The sequence below is a fragment of the Chelmon rostratus genome, chromosome 24, assembly GCF_017976325.1.
Source record: "Chelmon rostratus isolate fCheRos1 chromosome 24, fCheRos1.pri, whole genome shotgun sequence".
NCBI lineage: Eukaryota > Metazoa > Chordata > Actinopteri > Chaetodontiformes > Chaetodontidae > Chelmon > Chelmon rostratus.
In genome coordinates, this window is record NC_055681.1 from 1,099,030 (window position 1) to 1,118,339 (window position 19,310).

General features: G+C 47.9%; 1 protein-coding gene across 2 annotated transcripts in view; it reads left to right on the forward strand.

Annotated features, from left to right (window-relative positions):
• agap1 (ArfGAP with GTPase domain, ankyrin repeat and PH domain 1) overlaps positions 1-19,310 on the forward strand; it is a 137,163-nt gene that overhangs the window by 45,220 nt on the left and 72,633 nt on the right. For both annotated transcript variants that reach the window (XM_041966571.1, XM_041966570.1), the window contains exons 2-3: positions 19,020-19,078; positions 19,161-19,248. In XM_041966571.1, the coding sequence (XP_041822505.1) occupies positions 19,020-19,078; positions 19,161-19,248 (147 nt within the window). The remainder of the gene's footprint in view (positions 1-19,019; positions 19,079-19,160; positions 19,249-19,310) is intronic.

Consider the following 19,310-nt stretch of genomic DNA (forward strand, 5'->3'; position numbering starts at 1 on the left):
CAGAGGCTGTGGTCTGGAGCCTCGTCAGAAAGACTGAAACACAGAGGAAGAACAGATAAAAATGGAATCATGCATGTTGTTTCACATGAGTGGGAAACGTGTACGTTCATCTGCAGTCCAGCTGTTCAGTCGTCATGTCATTGGCTGTTTGGAGTCTCAGTGAACTTTTTCTAGTTTCAGGTTAAACGTGCTGAACATTGTTCTGTGTGTGAGATTAGAGATCAACTATTCTGTGACGCCTCCACATCTGTATTTGACACACGCACGCACACACACACACACACACGCTCGTGCAGCCTCTCCCAGTGCTTATTAGCCGGCTGCTGTGTCGCCCCAGTGGCAGAGGTTGTTCTAGGGTCAAAGAGCATGTGTGTCCATCGTCTTCACCCTCCTCCTCCTTCTTACCCCACTGTTCCTGCCCTCTCTGCTCCTCCTCCTCCTCCTCCTCCTCCTGCCCACTTCCTCTTTAGACCCAAAATGGACCTTGTGGTGAGTGTGTGTGTTTGTGGTTTAGAGGGACGTGCTCCCTTATTTGAACAAGCCGTTGGAAGCAGTGAAGTAGCACATACCACCTCACAGCAACACACACACCCTCAAACTACAGGAGGACTGTGTGTGTGTGTGTGTGTGTGTTTTGACTCCCCCTGCTCTAGCACTGTGTCCCACAATCCACCACTGGCTGAGCGACGTTGGCGTGCCGGAGGAGCGTCACAGCGACCTGCCCCCACCCCCCCTGCTGTTTAAAGCTCTTACATAAGGCTCAAATCCATCGTAGGGCAGAAGACAAGGACGCTCGCTGACGACACGCACACACACACACACACGCACACGCACACTGAACCCTTTGATACCCAGCATCAGGACCAAAGCTCCAGTGAGCGACTGAGTTCAGATTTTAAAAGGCACACACTCTTTCCACATGCAACGTAGTATTAATGCATGATGTAAGCAGGCTGAAACAAACGCACACACACACACACAGATTGCTCTGCAGCGTCGCCGTCCTCCTCCGCGTCGTGTTTCTGTGCAGAAGCAGTAGTTTGAAGAACAAAGGAAGCTGTAATCAGAGAGGAAGCAGAGCGAGCTGCTGGACGTAAAGATGCTAATAAACCTGAAATTAACGCGAACATCTCTGCTGTGTTTGTACAAGCAGAAGCACCGGTTTGCAGCCTAAACACGGCCTCGCGTTTGCTTCGATTGTTGCAGTGCAGCTTTGTTCACTGTCGCCCCTAAATACACCATCTCTGCAGTTTGCCTGATGATAAGCTGCCGCTGAGCTGCTGCACAGCTTGAAGCCTGAAAGTGGTCAAACTCACATGTGCTGTCGTGAGCCTGGCCTCCTCTGAAGGGGAACTCTGCTGTGCGCCGTTAAAAAGTCAAAGTGTGTTTTTAATGTTCCTGTAGCCGTGATGGTGGGCTTAGAAACCCCACGCAGCCTGAGACGCTTTGATGCATCATGTTTGTTTGTGGTGACAAGTGTGTTAAAACTGAGCATCAAACAGATTTAACTTCTTAACTTGACTTGATCATCTTTGACAGGCAAGACCCCCAGATATGTTCCCCCCCCCACACACACACACACACACACACACACACACAGGTTACTAAGACCCCATCTAGGTTACAAATGCCGCCTAATTCTGCTCGACACGACTCCTGGACAGTCCGATAAGCTCTGTGATTAAATGGACACCGAATCACTCTGCACAGGGAAACCTGTGTGTGTGTGTGTGTGTGTGTGTGTGTGTGTGTGTGTGTGTGTGTGTGTGTGTGTGTGTGTGTGTGTGTGTGTGTTCATATCATGAGGTGCGTTGGTGTGTGAGGATAAGAGTGTGTGTTTTTGCGTGTGTTTCGGTGTGTGTGTAGCTGATGAACCAGTTAGTAGCTGGTGGTGTGACGGAGGTTTTATTTGATTTGGGATGAGGATGAAAGCATCGGGCATGCTGCCAATCGTGTGTGTGTGTGTGTGTGTGTGTGTGTGTGTGTGTGTGTGTGTGTGTGCGTGTGTGTGTGTGTGCGTGCGTGCGTGCGTGCGTGCGTGCGTGCGTGTGCAGTGGGGGATGGTTTAGCCTGTCTGATTAAAACGCTGATATTTAGGTCAGTGTGTGTGTGCATTAAGCTTGTAATAGTGTGTGTGTGTGTGTCTTTCTATCGACTGGAATGTGTGAGTGTGTGTGTGTGTGTGTGTGTGTGTGTGTGTGTTTCTTGCACCTGTATTAATCAGATATCAACATGTGATCTTTGTGTTTGATCTGAGTATTGGTGATTGATCACAGTTCACCCTGCGCAGAGGCTGTCAGGCTTTGTGTTGTTGATGTTCCTAAAACATGAAAACTCAGTTTAAACTTCATGTTTATTACAGTTGGTCAGATTTGTCATGTCCTGATGGACACTGATATTTTACAATATGCTACTTTACTTTTTGCAGAAGTGAAATGAAATATTCTAGTCGTGCCTAAGCCAGCAGAGAAATAGAATAAACTTGAGATGAAATGTTTTTACACCCACTGTGTCTGACAGCTGAAACCCTTCACAGCTGGGATCCAGATCCACGTAGATTACATAGTCCATTATGACCCGGTGGGACCTGCAGGGGACCCCTCGTGGTGGTCCATCAACAACTGTAGAAGAGTGAGGTCTCACTTCATTCAGAAAGTCATTATTAATGGACTGATTGCAGGAAGTCTTCTCTGATTGGTTCTTCAAGGCCAGATCTCACCAAAAGCTGTTTGTTTTTTTTTTCCAGGAAGCCTAAAAACATATTGACAGGAAGTTCAGCAATATGTGAAATGACTGAATCGGACTTTTATTTAACGTTAATGTTTGCCGTGTTTTGCCTCCGGACAGTTTCCATTAACTTCAACTCTTTTGAATATCAGATGGACGTTGGTGGGAGGCGAGCGTGCGTCTGTTTGTGGGTCGTTGACATGGGAACGTTTGCGACCTTGTGGTCGAATCAACATCAGATAAAAAGAGTCAGTTTGTGTTTTGCATCATTTCCCAGGAGCCTCAGCGTGAGTGTGAATCAGGCCAGAGGAAGGCTTGTGGTGTGAAGGCTCTGGTGCTGAGTCGCTTAGTGTTTGCTTTGTGTTCATTTGTCAGTCACACATTAATCCTGAATTTAAACCTGATGTGATCACCTGAGACTGATCGGCGGTCATTTTCTGATCAGTTTGAGGGGAGTTACGATCAGTCTGGCTGTCTGATGGGTATCCGGCAGGTGAGACGTGTAGGTGACAGGCAGGTGGGTGATCTGTGATCTGTCGTTAACACGCGTCATAAACTGCAGCTTGTTTCTGTATTTTGCATTTTGTGGCTAGCACTAGCGTCACTAGCGTAGACTAGAGACGCAGGACTCTCACTTTAAGAGGCGTCTCTAAAGACTACAGTACCCATGAGCCTCTGCTGCAGCTGCTGTAGTGAGGCGCCGGTCGGGCTTCGTTGTTGCAGACGTAAACAAAACTTGTCGAGTAGCTGAATCTGTCCAACAACTGACCCAGAGTCTGAAAGTGAAGCTGCAGAGTTTCTTCACACTGAGGTCTGTAGAGCTGTTGGTGTAGCATCCTGGGAGTTGTAGTTGCCTTCTTCTTCTGTTGTTCTGCTGATTTCACCTGAAGAGTTGAGCTCTATTAGCTTTGTGTCTTTAAAATCTGTCTTAAATCCGGTTTCTGCTGCTTGAAGGGTTAAAAACCTCTTAGATTCCTTCTGAAGCCTCCTGATCGCCTGCACATCGTCCCTCTTCCTCTCTGCGTCCTCTTAATATTCACGTTCTCACACTCGAACACAGCCTCTTTCTTTCACACCTGCTGCAGTCGTGTCACTGAGGGTCGTTTCAGTCGACGCCTCGCCGCCTCTCGCTGCCAGCAGCTCCGGCATCCCAGCTCTCTGGGCGGCGGGGACGGCGCCCTCTCCGCCCGCCATCCCTTCACCTCCCGTGGCCTCGGCCTCGGGAACAGCTGGGCCGCCCGCGAGCGCCTCACACAAGGCCCGCCGTTGTCCGTGAGATGGGAAAGCGGAGCTCTGCTGCTTGTCATGTAGCCAGGATTAGCCCGATGTTCCGCCGCCGATGGGAACGGCGTTCTGAGCTCGGGCCAGCGCTCCGGTTACAGCAGTTTGACACGCTGCTACGTCAAGTCAACGGTCACAGCCAAACATTCTTCTGAGCCAGTTTAGAGGGAGAACATTCATGAAACGGACCGAACTCTTCAGCTTGGAGCAGATTTTGGTTCGGTGTAGTTTTATTTTGGCGGCGGCGCTGCAGCGACACAGAGCAGTAAGACTTTACATGAACGCCACATTTACACATGTTGACAGTCTGTAGACCTTCCCCCACATTTCACCCACACACACACACACACACACACACACACACACACACACACACACACACACACACACACACACACAGCGCCCCTGGAATCGTTGTGACAGATCTGAGGTCAGCGGAGGGAGGTGGGCTGTAAGTGTAGATGATAATGATAATGTTGGAGGACACGCTGCTCATTCATCATGGTGTTTACTCCTCGCAGGGCTGCTGAGTGTGTTTCTGTGTGCGCGTTCCCGTTCCCGCTCTCCAGACTCACATGCATTCTGCTGACGGTCGACGTCGACAACGCTCTTCCCATCGGCCGTCCGATCCTCCCTCTGTGTCAGCTCTGAAGACCCGGCTTCAGCCGTGCTGTCTGAGTGGACGTTTGCGCTGTAGCTGCAGCTGTAAATGTTGGCCGTTGCTCACAGCGGGCGGCGGCGTCGTCGTCAGATCAGTGCGTTTTGTTGAGCTGCGGTGGCTGTTTCCTGCTGTGCAGTTAAACTCATGTAACACAAAGAAGCTGCATTTGTTCACTTTCAGTAGTTTCTCATTGTCAGATAAAGACCGAAAGCTTGTGGTTTTTTATTAAAAACAGATCTGTTGGTCCACAGTCGGCCTCCTACTGTTTTTACCCAGAGTGCTTTGTTCTCAGGATAACTGCAGGTCACGTGTTGACCTATCGGAGGCCTCCTGCCTCTGTCTTTATTCAACCTGACACGAGGCCAGACACCGACATGAATACTAATCAGCTTCTCAGGCCAGACGTACGTCGACGCCCGGGGTCAGAGGTCGACTCCATCCCGCCCCCGTGAGTTTCAGGAAGTGAGTCGAAATGTGATCCGTGCGTAGTGAAGCTGGCTGCAGAGTGGAAGAAGATTCCTGCAGCTTTTAGCTTTAGCTAGCTTCCTGCGACGTGCAGCGAGGCTCGAGACGTTACAGGAGGTTGAGAGTGAATGAGAGGAGTGGAGGAGTCAGGAGAAGGTGAAGCTCTTCACAGTTGAAGTGATGTTGGCCGAGAGCAGATGTTGAGTGAAGTGGAAGCATCGAAAGGAGCTGGTGTGTGTGTCGTAGCAGATGGAGAATGTGTGAAGACAAAAATACATGAAGCTCGCTGGATCTGATCGTCCTCATCCAATCACAACACGGCCCCGTTGTCTAAGCTTGTCCATGGTTGGTCGCCTGCCATCCTCTTCCTGCTCCGGCTTCCTGGTTTTCCCTCAGGCAGAGTGGAGGAGGTGTGTGTGTGTGTGTGTGTGTGTGTGTGTGTGTGTGTGCGTGTGTGTGTGTGTGTGTGTGGCATGCATGAACACACACATCTGGAGGAAATACTTGCAATACCAGGAGATTTGGATTTTAATAAAAACTCATAGTCATCAATCAGAGGTATGAAGTGTGTGTGTGTGTGTGTGCGTGCGTGCGTGCGTGCGTGCGTGCGTGCGTGCGTGCGTGCGTGCGTGTGTGCGTGCGTGCGTGCGTGAGAGAGAGAGAGAGAGAGTCTGTTAAGTATCAGGCTAAACAATAGTTTCCTCATTTGTGTGTGTGTTACTTTTTACACAATCATTAGTTTGTGTGTGTGTGTGTGTGTGTGTGTGTGTGTGTGTGTGTACACACCTGCTACATCATGACATCATCTGACAAACGCTACGATGACCAATTAAATCCATGCAAGCACACATTGCTGGTGGACCGCAGATCTTTTACTTCAGTAGAAGTAGTAATACCTCTGTGTAGAAATACACAACATTTAAGATTTTTAAGATTTTACTTCATTAAAAGGAGAAAATCTGAATCTGCAAACTAAAGCTGTCAACTCAGTGCTCACCTTCATCCTCCTCCTCCTCCAGGGCCGTACTCATTGTCTCTTTGGGACAGTTATTGTCAGCTGCAGTGACTGCCGTTTTCTCCACATTATCACAACGTTTCCCATCAGCCCCCGCTGCTGCTTCTCCCTCGCCTCTCACACCCTTTTCCTGTTTCGGGCGGGTCACATGTTCAGGGGTTTATTTAAAGCGCTCAGAGTTAAAATGCTTAAATTTATCCAAAGAACAGCTGACGACTTTTCTGATCATTCAACCAGAACAGACACTTTCAGTCTTCATCGCTGAGACAGATCTGACTGGACTGAAGGGAAGTTTCAGTTTCAGTCTTGTCTTTTCCCTTCTGCTGTAGCTGTAGCTAACGCTCGCCGCAGCAGAACTCACCTGTATCTGCACACCTGGGCGCTACTTTTTTCTATTGCCAGAACGGCAAGTTTGTTTGTATGAAATCAAACTGGTTTAAGTTTGTACAGCGGACCGGACGGGTGGAAACAAGGTGTGTGTGTGCGTGTGTGTTCACGCTCAACATAGAGCAGGTGTACAGCTCTGTGTGTGTGTGTGTGTGTGTGCCGTTACCTGTCGGACAGGTTTAATTAATGGTGACAAATGGAAATTGACAGGCAGGAACACACACAGCTGCTTTATCTCATGTCGATGTGTATCTGCCCTCATCAGCCAAACCTTTATTCAACAGCTGCTGCTGATAATAATGTTCTTAACTCATCAAAGACAAAATTATTTGCAGGTGGAGACAAAAGGAACAGAAGAACAGTAGAAAGGACATGGAGAACAGTAGAAAGAACATGAAGAACAGTAGAAAGAACATGAAGAATAGTAGAGAGAACATGGAGAACAGTAGAAAGAACATGAAAAACAGTAGAAAGAACATGAAAAACAGTAGAAAGAACATGAGGAACAGTAGAAAGAACATGGAGAACAGTAAAAAGAACATGAGGAACAGCAGAAATAACATGAAGAACAGTAGAAAGAACATGAGGAACAGTAGAAAGAACATGGAGAACAGTAAAAAGAACACAGAGAACAGTAGAAAGAACACGAAGAACAGTAGAAAGAACATGGAGAACAGTAAAAAGAACATGAGGAACAGTCGAAAGAACATGGAGAACAGTAAGAAGAACATGAGGAACGGTAGAAAGAACATGGAGAACAGTCGAAAGAACATGGAGAACAGAAAAAAGAACATGAGGAACAGTAGAAAGAACATGGAGAACAGTAGAAAGAACATGGAGAACAGTCGAAAGAACATGGAGAACAGTAAAAAGAACATGTAGAACAGTAAAAAGAACATGAGGAACAGTAAAAAGAACATGAGGAACAGTAGAAAGAACATCAGCAGAGAAATAATCAAAATTTAAACTGTCAAAGCCTCTGAGTTCACCTCTTTAAAAGGTTTTATGTGTTTGAAGGAGGAGAACTTAAAGGTCTTTAAAGTTTATCTGGAGAAATGGATGAAGAGGAAGAGGAGAGAGAAATATCTGCAGATGATGTTTTCAGATGGAGAGGAGAGGGAGAAAAATGGGGTGCAGGGCGAAGGCTGAGATAATATGATGCCACGTGTGACTGATGAGGCGCCGCGCTCTGATTTGTCACAGTCAGACGACGGGTTCACCCCCAACACACACACACACACACACACACACACACACACAGCATATATACACCCAGCCCTGAGGGAACGAACAGCCACGCTCCACCCAGCATCCCACTCAGAGTGTGTGTGTGTGTGTGTGTATGTGTGTGTGTGTGTGTGTGTGTGTTAAGACAATAGTCCCATTAAAGCAGCAGAGTGTGTGTTTGGAGATCATCTATTCAAACCTGCCAGCCTGCATCGCCCTGCAGCGCTGTGTGTGTTTGCTTTTGTGTGACCTCTGTGTGTGTGTGTGTGTGTGTGTGTGTGTGTGTGTGTGTGTGTGTGTGTTCCAGACGGGGGTTCTTGGTGGGACAGGAGCACAGTTCAGTCTGGATGTTGGCTTTCTTTATTGAGCTGGATACAGAAGCAGAAGTGATCAGATAGATTAAAGAGTCATTGAACTCTAATGAGTAATAAAAGAAGAATCAATGTGAAGCCAGTTTGATTCAAATCTCCCCAAGAATCTAATTGGCTGTGTAACTATTGGCTCAGACAAGTTAAAACTCCCCCAGAAACCTCTGAAAAGAGGGGGGAGCCTCAGCGATCACACTTCCAGGACAGAAACAGTATTTGCACCATGTGGCTCAGGTACAGCCGTCACACACCTGAGTGGACAAACCTGTCACCTGCCGAGCCGCCGCTCATGTTAGCTTCTGATTTTTAGACAAAACATGTTGTTGATTCCAGAAATCAGTGATCGACTGACAGAAAAGTGATTTTGATAATTGATGAAATCCAAATATTAGCTGTTTTTTTTCCGTCTTTGCTCGTTTCTGCTGCCGCTCAGGCTGATGTTGATTTTCTGACTCTGATGCTGATATTCGTCGGCACTGTTTCGTAGCTGGAAAGAACACCACAGAAGAAGACTCGCTCCATCATGGCGGCCTGGAGATGCCAGGCAGCCATGATGGAGCAAGCCGTGTGAGTTTGTTGAGGAGCTCCGGTGGGCTCGTGGGCTCCGGACAGCCGAACAAACTGAATGCAGCTCAGTCAGCCTGCAGGTTCAGGCCCAGACTGGGCGGACTGGGCGGACTGGGCGGCTCGGGACTCGACGCTTGAGTCGAGCTGCAAGCAGCGATCGTTTTCATTATTGATTAGACTCAGGAAGCTTTCACATCCAACCTGTGTGATGTGTTTCACTGACCCGTGCTGGGTTTGCCTGTTTCATTATTTAGGATGAAGTGAAAGTTGTCGGCCCACTTTGATGCGGTCTATATTCCGGACTGAGACCCAGGCGGTCCCTGCGGGGTCGTTTGGTTTGTTTGCAGTGTGAAGACAGAGAGACAGTCGACATTGAAAATCTGAAAACTGAAGTCTTCAAATGTCCCATAAGATGAAGAAAAGCAGCAAATCTTCACGTTTGAGCGGCTGGAGGAAGTTTCAGCATCTGTGATTTAAAGAAATGGCTCAAATGAATCAGTCGATCAGTTAACCGGCTCATTGATCGAGCTCTGCAGCTCGAACAAAGACAGAGCTGAGAACAGTTAAACGCCTTCTGAGGCAAGAGAGCGCCGTTTGTTTGTCAGCAGTTCAAACCCGTCAGCTCGCCGCGGCGTCACATTCCTGAGCTGTCAAAGCGGCCGCGCGTGGGAGGAGGCGTTTGTTCTTACATCATGTTATTATCAGCACACCCAGAGTTCAGGTGGATGACTCTCACACTCAGGTGGAAGTCAACAACAACAACACCTGAGTTTATTTCCAGCGTGGTCCTGATCTCCTCTCCTGATTGGCTGCTCTGACAGACGCCATCAGCCATTCGTCAGCAGGTCTGGTTGTAAATCCATCATGTTTTATCACAGTAATCCCACACGTCATCGCGGTGGATTCATCACGCCGCTCAGGATGAAGGTATTAAGGCTGTAATGGCGCTCTAACAGGAAGTGAGTGTCGCCCAGCCCGGTAGACGCAGGCGAGGCGTCACTGCGCTCGTTTAGTGTTTCCACCCAAAGAAAAGATTTATGTTTATTTGACCTTTAACCTCAATGAGAGCTGGTCGATATCTTCATGTTATTGAGATGTTGTTCATATTTTGGGTGCACAAGCTGTCACAGGTGAGGTGAGCTGACAGGCGTCACCTGTTCATCATGTTTACCCTCTAAGATCAGTCAGAACCAGTTTCAGGTCTCTGTGACTCACTGGGATTCCTCTCATGGCTGCGTAGACGGTCGGATTCCCAGCATGCCTCAGGACGCTCGTCTGCGTGTCGGCACGGCGGTGCGGAGGCCCGTGATGTCATCGTGATGTCAGTTTGAGACGCAGAGCTGCGTGTTGACATTCCCGGCCCGGTCCACTGGACGTGGCGCCTGCGAGCTGTCAGCAGGTGTTTCCTCAGGTGTGTCGCTGCATTGGGTTTGGTGTTGCGTTCAGGTTGAGGCTGCTCTCTGGTCTTTTCGGCTCCTCTCTTATCTTTGTCGGTTTACAGTCTTGTCTCTTATTTGCATCTAATCGTAACGTCCACGCCGTCCTGGCGTCTGGACTCCAGTGAGAGAAGTTTTTAATATTATTGGATTGATTTCCTGTGAAACCTTGAACGCTGCCCTGCTCGTGGTCCGTTAACGTTCAGAGTAAGTGCTCGGTGTCGGAGCGGTCACATTAAACACGCTCTGATGGATGACACCTGAAGGGGGCGGTGGGTGTGCAGTGCAGCCTGCAGGCGACACACCTCAAACATCGTTCCCGTTCAGCAGTGACGACCCGCTTAGAGCTGAACCTCTCCAGCCTCACATCGCTCCGCCGCCAGCCTCCTGTTCGGGCGCTGATCCGGGGCGGAGAGGTCGATCCGGGCCGAACCCTGCGGGGTGTCGGCGTGCGTTTGGCACCGGCGTGCCGTAATTACCGGCGGCTACCGGCCAGCTGAGGCCGGGTTCGGCCGCGGCCGCTAACCGGCAGCCAGCAGTCACTTCGAGGTCGACTGACTGCTCGTCTGGCTGCAGAAACAATAAAGTTTTATTTTACATCCGGCTGCTTGTGCAGCTTCTGGTTTCTGGTTCTTACACTTGATGATCAGTGTCTTGAGGTTTGACCGGATCACTCAGGTGATCAGTGGACTGACAGGCGGTTTCTGTGTGTCCTGCTTCTCTCTTTTGAGTCAGGGTGAATATTCTCGGGCTGTTGGTCACCGCCGACTTGAAGCTGATGCTGTGTTTCATATACCAAACACTTGATCGATTCAGTGTGTAAAAAATCAACAGATGCAGCCGAATGTTCCAGGAGAAACAGTGAATTTAATGTCTGACTGACTCATAACCACACGTTTATTTAAGGGAGCGGCGTTTGACTCCCAGCCGGGTCAGAATGTTTAAAAATGGATATGAGAATGTTGTTCGTTTAAATAAAGTTGTGGTTTGGGATCAGTGTGCAGGCATTACTGTTGATGTATAAAATATATGTTGCAGTGAGACGGTGCATAAATCACCATCACACAGGACTGTAGGAGGGTGATGTACTGATGAAGTTTCCTCAATCAATGAACCATAAAATGTTCCTTCTTTGACTGAACGAAGGCCCAAAGCCCGAAAATATCACGTTTTCTATTAACCAAGATGAAGGAAAGAACGGAATCGTCAAAGTCAGGAAGTAGGTTGAGAAATGAAGATTGTTTTCCTGACGATTGATCAGCTGTTTCAGCTTTAATGGACCCAGTCAACCTCGTCAGTGAGCGAGCGTGCACATCACTTCAGCTAAAAGGAATGCGGCCATCGCTCATGTGATTAATTCCACCTGTTCTCTCAAGACGTCACAGAAGGAGGTTTCAGCTGGGTCATGTGACCTAAACCACAAATCAACAGTGTTTCCCCCAGAAAAAGAGAACATGTGTCCTGCAGCGCTGTCCTGGTGTCCTCGGCACCCGTCAGGTCTGCACACACACCACAGAGGAGGTGTGTGTGTGTGTGTGTGTGTGTGTGTGTGTGTGTGTGTGTGTGTGTGCTGGCCGGCTGCCATCTGTTCTTTATTGTCTGTCTGCTGATGCTGTTTCTGTCTTTTATCTCTGACTTCCTTTCCTCCGTTGCCTCCTTCTCTCGTACGATTCGTCCGTTCGTGTCTCGGCGATGCTTTGATGCCGCTGCCCTCCCGCTAACCTCCTCCCTGTCACACACTCACCTCTTTATCTTTCACTCCGCTCGTCTCTGCATTTACATCTTGTCTCTTTGATATGCTCTCCTCTTCCATCCGCCCGCCTCCTCCTGGCCTGCTTCCAGCTGTTGTTCATGTTGTGTTGCATCTCCCCCCGTCTGCTTTTTACTGCTTTCTCTTCACAGCCGACTCTTTCTTGACGGCGGTGATGTAGTTTACATCTATGCACACATGCTATGCTGTGCTAGAACAGGCGGCAGCATGCTGCTAGCATCTGTCCGAGGTCGCTCAGTCCACCACGTTGGTCCAGACTTGGTTGTGTTCCTCAGAGGATGAATCCTGCTGACTTCTGTGATCTTTTTCCTTCTTCCCCTCCATGAGGTTCACATTTGTGCGTTTCAGTGAAATATCTCGACAGCTATTGGAGGGATCGTGATGAGATGTGGTTCAGATGTTCGTGCTCCCCTCAGGATGAACCGTATCGGCTTTGGTGATCCTGGTGATTTTTCTCTAGCGCCACCATCAGGTCATAAATGTGTCCAATGCTTTTGATGATCATCAGCAGCCTCGGTCTGTGTTAGCATGCTAACACGCTAAACTATTGTCATTGTCATGAAGGTCAGTCATTGTGAGCGTGTTAGCATTAGCATTTAGCTTGAGGCATCATAGCCACTAACATGCTGTAACATGGTGTCGACTCTCTTTAACTGAAACAATTCATCAGTTGACTGACAGAAAAATTAAATATTTGTCTTTTTTAAAGCAGAAATGCTGAAACGTCATCGGTTTCTCCTCTGAAATAATCAAATATTTGTTGTTTTTCTTGGTCAGCTTTGAGTCGACTTTTCATAGACCAAACTATTGACGGACTGATGGGCAGATCAGGAGTAAATGAGCTGTGACTGCAGTGTATGAACTGTGATTGAATGTGCTGGTTTGGTGAACAGCGTCGTCCAGGAGCAGAAAGCCAACAAAGCTTTGTATTTTGCTGCTTTGTTTATTCCACAGCTTTGAAACAGTCTGATCCCAGTTCAGATCCTCCTGCAGCCAACAACAGATTTCAGATCGCTGGATGTGAAACATGTGGATCGAGATGTTTGTGCCTGCTCTGCAGTGCCTGAGATCAGACAGCCCACAAACAGACAGACAGGTACCATGTGGAGGTCCAGTTTCTAAACCAGCTCCCATCCACCTTGTCCTGTCTTTATAAACACCCAGAACCCAAAACAACATGGGGGCGCATCAAAACCTGAATGTTGGGCGTTTTAAAAGTGAAATAATGGAGGTATTTTAGAGTAAAGATGTTTAAAAAGCTGGTTTTCTTGTCGACAGAGCAGCTTTAATGTTGATGCTTCCATCCCTCCACACATGAGCTGTATCATCAGTCCAATAATAAAATGTCCTTCTGTCCTCTTCATGCTGCCTCTTCAGTCAGCGTCCCCCCCTCTGTGCCTCCCCTCTAATCCATCACGTCTGCAGGCATGAAGCAGAATAAAAAGTCCTCTCGTGAGCTGCTAGACTCCCCGAACTGAACCTGTTTAAAATCCAACATGGCGGACGCAGACGTGAGCGAGGAAATGAAACCGAGTTGTGTCGGCCCTGGCTTTCATTTGCATCTTTTGATCTTCATCTCATTTTATCCTCAGCTTCCTGTCTCTCCCTTTTGGTTTTTCCTCTTTTTCTCTCTCCCCGTCTTCCTTTCTAATTTACCCATGATGCTCTGCTGGCATCCACACGGTGATCTTTTCCACTGAGGTGTGTGCGTTTGCAGATCTTTAAGTCTTCTCTGTGATCTCTGAGACCTTTTAACGTGATCTGGTGCTGTTCGGGGAAGCGAGCTGGACTCAGAGTCACGTCAGGCTCCGGCTCAGACCTCGTTAGAGTCCTCGTTATCTTGTTTGTTCCTGCTGCGTCTCGGTCGTTGTGTTTCTGTCCTCCAGCTGCCTTCACGTAAACACACTCTCTTTGTGTGGCCCTCGTAAAACCCAAATATGTCGCTCAGTGGGTCTGAATATTTAGAAACTGCAGCTGAATTTTACAAGTTGAAAGTGGAGATGTATTTATTTATGCGTTCTGTTCTTCAGGTTTATGATCACAGGTTTTTGGTTCTTCAGATTCTGGATGAAACCTGAGGCTCTTTGGCTCTTTGGCATGTGAACATAACGTTTGAAGAGTTCAGTCCTGTTTTCAGATGAAAGGCAGGTTGTTGGATTTGTGTTTTTTACAGTCATGGACCGAGCTCTCTGTGTGTTTTTCTGACATTAAGGACGAAGTCTGACATTAGCATTAGCATTAGCATCAGCTGACGCAGTGAAAGCTTCAGAAAAAAAAGACATGGAGTCATCTGGAAATCAGCACAATGCAGCGTCGTCCGGTAACGTGATGCACAGGCCAGTCCTGTGCTTCTGTATCATCCGTTTCAGTGATAAACCTTCAAACTCACCTTCACCTGCAGCGTTCGACCTCACCTATATATCTTTGGATCTTGAAGTTGACTTGCAGTGTTATTCAGGGTTTAAAGACCTCGGATTCTTTACGTTCTTTAGTCTTTCAGATTTAGGTTTCTTGGTGTTTGGACCTTTTCATTACGGGTGAACAGTCTCGGGGTCTTGGGGGCGCCTGCGTTTAAATTCTCTCATTTTTGCTGCTTTAAAGATGTCGGGTTCTTCAGGTTCAGGTTGTTCTGACTTTGTCACGGTGAAACCTGGTGGATTGAGTATTTGTTTCTCTGAAGCCCTCGAACGTTGCCATGGTGATCATGTGGTGGTAAACCTCCCGACATGCTTTAGATCAGGCATGTCCAAACTATTCCATAAAGGGCCGTGTGGCTGCAGGTTTTCGTTCCAACCAAGGAGGAGCACACCAGGCTGGAATCAATTAATCAGCTGATCTCAGTGTTTAGCTGATAACAAAGGGATCCCTTGATGTTGATTGGTTGGCCTGGTGCGCTCCTCCTTGGTTGGAACGAAAACCTGCAGCCACACGGCCCTTTATGGAATAGTTTGGACATGCCTGCTTTAGATTCTCACTGATGAACCTCAAACAGTGAAAGAATGTGTTTCTGCTCATACATGTTCTCCTGCTCGCTGAGGGAGAACCCAACATAAAAAATAGAACCGAGTGAAATGAAAGAGAGTTAATTCATTGTGGAGACGCCAGGAGTCTTTGAAGGCCTCCTCCATGGTGTCTCTCTCTCTCTTCTTTCTCTCCTCCCACGGTGCAGCAGCTCTGAGTTGGCACAGATGGAGGGATGGATGGAGGGATGGATAGAGGGAGGGAGGAGAGATTTCAGTCCCATGACGCCCGCTCTCATTTCTAAGTTTTTCCTCCCTGAGCGATGACAAAGTGGAAGAGCTCTCCATCCTCTCCTCTTCATCTCCATCCATCTGTTTCGCTCCATCTGTTTTGTCCCTGTCCTTATTTGAGCTTTTTGTTTAACTCTTTCTTACCTGTCGTTCTGTTTCTGTCCTTCAGTCTTTTCTCTCTGTCGTCGTCTCAGGAGGTGAAGCAGGTTGTTTTTTAGTCGTAGGGTTGTTGGTTCGATCCTCAGGCTCCGGGCTGAAGAGACTCTTAATAAACCATCTTCTCCTTCTCCGTTTTTAAAAAAGTCTTCTTTCCATTTCTTCTGGTCTTTTCCTGTCTTCCTCTTTCTTTTTATTTTATTTGTTTTATTTGGGGGTTAGGGTGATGACAGTATCACTGATGATGCTGAGGGTTGCACCGATTTAACGATTTCTCTCTTGATACCAAAAATGAGGGAATGAATGAATGAATGAGTGAATGAATGAATGGTTCCAGATTGACTTTTCTTCAGAAACATGGCTGCTGCTGCTGTCAGCTGACTGATGTGACTCTAATCACACACTGTATCTTCCTCTCATCCTCCTCCTCACGCTCGTCAGTCTTTGAATGCAGTGATGAAGTGATTCATTGTTGGCGGACTGATTGAGTTCAGGTGTGCCGCCCACACGTTCCCAGATGTTTCTGCTTCCTCGTATCGTTTCTTACCCAGAAGCCCCTCTGAAACTCATCTGGACTTTCCCTCCACTCGCCGACTCAGCAAGATTTTGTCCAACCCTTCTTTTTTTAATTTCTGTGTTGCTTGTCTGGTGTTCAAACCCTCCTCAGCAGCAGGAACAAAAGCCTGCTACACAGCTTTGCATGTTACTACCCTCAGGTGTCAAGTTTGGTATCTCACCTGTGCACAACAATCGTCACAGATCACCTGCTGACAGGTGACAGACGATGTTCATTGTTTTCTGAAGCCAGGATGTTTGTGTGCGCTTTCTGTTCAGATGCATTAATATGAAGATCCATGCAAAGAGATCCCAGATTTTAACAATATGTTGATAGATCCAGCTTCCTGCCTGGTGCCAGTTAGACATAAAACCAAAGGACAGGTGCTTGAAGGTGTAGAAACATCTATAGCTGACTGTGCAAAGCAGCTAATTGCTAATTACTTCTAGTGAAGCTCTGAGGAGGCAACAACGAGATGCAGACGCTGCGTGTTTAGAGAGTGTTTAAAACCAACTGAACACAAAGATGAACGATGGAGAAAGAGATGCTGCAGGAGGATGGATGCACATGTTTACATGTCCAAACATCTGCAGCATCAGTGGTTTATTTTTTGGGTTGATAATGAATCGATAGCGTCCATAAAATGCTAGAAACACGTCTGAAATGTCAGTCCACAATCCAAAATCCAAGTATATTCAGTTAACAGTGATTAAAGTTAGAGGAAATCTTTTAGTTGAGGTTGTGATCCACCAAAAGTGCATCTGTCTGCTGATCACTACAGTTGGGGGGGGGCTGTTTGAACAGTCGTCATGGTGTTTACTGTGAGGGGGCGGTCCACCTCTGCACCGTGAATCTTCCATGAGGTGAAGGTAGAACCGATCAGGGAATGTTCCTTTAACGTGAGGACTCAGTGGGACCGTCTCACTGTGACCACCCCGATGGGGGGTCACCTGGCGAAGCGGCTAATCGCGGCCCCGCCGGTGATTTCCATGGCTTGTCGGTGGGTCTCACTGGGAACCAGCAGAGGGGAACTGGAGGGCCCCTGAAAACAGGAAGCAGCTGGATCAACATCCTGCCTGGCAGAGAGGGAGGGGTCGCGCCGACACAGGCCGACGTTTGTGTAAACCTCAACAATGCCCCCCTCTGTGTGTCCTCCGGCCAATAGGGAAGCTTCTCTCTGGATTCTTTCCAGACAGATACCAACCACAGACAGGGAGGCAGCGGCTTCACTGACATCAACACTAACAACAGAGGAGACCACCAGGATCCAACAGAGGTCCAGTTACAACACTTTAAAGACTTTTACTGTGAAAGGATGTTCCTGCTTCCTGATTCATCCCGTATCATAGCAACATCTGGAGACAAACACCACAGCTGTTTCCAGCTCTGGGAGACAGCAGCAGTAGTGCAGAAAGTCGTGGTTGAGTTGGACAAAATCTTAAATTAAACGTTTATTTGCATCGAACTTTTCAACCGCAGAAGTGTGTGAATGAATCAGAGGAGGAGGAGGAGGAGGAGGAGGAGGGTTAATAGTAGTGTTGGTTGCAGCACTTGACACTCTTCATTTTAAATACCAATTTTACCCAGAATTCATACAGAGAAACAGAAACAAATCTGATCGTGAACCAGAGTCTGGTTAAAATTAAAATTAATCTAATTTTGTGTTAAACTGTGGGAAAACACAGGAAAACGCCCTGAGCGTGATGAAGACTTTCCACCATCAGGAGTCCTGAACGTGCAGATAAAAGATACTTTCACACCTTGTGTTTTTTGTCCAGACGCCGTCGTTCTCGAAGGCTTTTAGCGCCTTTCTGCTCAGAGACGTGAGTCTAAAGGCTGACACAGATTGCTGCTGATGAATAAGTGAAAAGGGACTGAAGGCTCTAAGTGGACCACTGGCCTACTTAACAGAGGCCGAGGTGTGCACAGACCGCAGGGTTAATGGTGTGTGTGTGTGCGTGTGTGTGTGTCTGCAGGGCAGTGATGCTTCACTGTAAAAGCTGACCAGACTTCGGGGGGGTGCGGTGGTTACTGAGGAGGTTTTAGGAGTCCTGGAGGTGGTTCAGGTGGTCTCTGTGGAGCTTCTTGTGGTTATTAAAGAGGTCTGAGATCTTTCAAGATCCTTTAAGAGACTTCAGTGGTCTTTGAGGGAATGTTTGAGCTCTTCAGTGTTTGTGTTGGGAAGCTGTGTGTGTGTGTGTGTGTGTGTGTGTGTGTGTGTGTGTGTGTGTGTGTGTGTGTGTGTGTGTTAAAGAGGGAGAAGGATGACACCTCCCTGATAAGACTGACACTATCACACTGCAATAACACACACTTACAGCCCAGTGTGAACAACAGCAGCCGGTAACAGTGTGTGTGTGTGTGTGTGTGTGTGTGTGTGCGTGTGTGCGCGTGTGTGCGTGTGTGCGCGTGTGTGCGCGTGTGTGCGTGTGTGGGAGGAACATCACTACCCCTCATTTCCCATGACCTCTCAGCCTCGCCGCCTCTGCTCTGCATCTCTCAGCACGCTTCAAACCAACACGCCCCCCCCCCCCAGGTGTCTCTACCTGTGCTGAGTGTGAGATCAGAGAGATATTTAAATATTGTTCATCCTGTGACAGAAAGTCTTCACTCGTTCATCGTCAGATCTTAAATGGTTGTGTTTCATTTCACGCAGCTCTGTGCCGAGTAGAAAAGGTCTTTTTGAACGTTGAAGTCAGATCCAACAGGATAACTGATGAAGCTCAACTGTTCTTCATTCTCTTCCTCATTTCTGCTGCATGTTAAAGCACAAAGTGATGAATACTCATCTTGTCTCTGACAGCCCGTCTTTGTCGTGTTTGAGTGTTTCCTGTTGTCGTCTTATTGGTCTGCCGTCAGTCATCTGTCAGCTCTCCTCCTCATCCTCACTTCATCCCAGAGTAGGGACACACTGGTTCGCTTGTCGGTTGAAGTGCAGCTCGTCAGGTCGTATTGCTGGCCTAGTCATGACAGCACCGTTGCTAGGCAACTGACAACAACAGCTCAGACTTCCTCTGACGCTTTAGAACATTGAACTGAACATTTTCACTGAATGAATTTGTGAGCTCTGTTATTAACGAGCTGCTCCTGAAGGCACCACGTGTCCACTCCAGTTGATTGACAGGTGATTTTTCCTCTCTGTCTCCTCCAGATGCATTCGTGAACAGTCAGGAGTGGACGCTGAGTCGAACGGTACCTGAACTGAAAGTGGTGAGTTAAATTCAAACCTTTCACATCACTAAAGGGAAAAAATCCACCTTTAATCCGACACTGACCGACCCTTCTTTCCCAGGGCATTGTGGGTAACCTGGCCAGCGGTAAGTCGGCGCTGGTCCACAGGTACCTGACAGGAACGTACGTCCAGGAAGAGTCACCTGAAGGTAAGAGTGTCGTCTTCAGTCTGTCTGTCTCTGTGAGATCTGGCTGGATCCGTGTTTCCGCT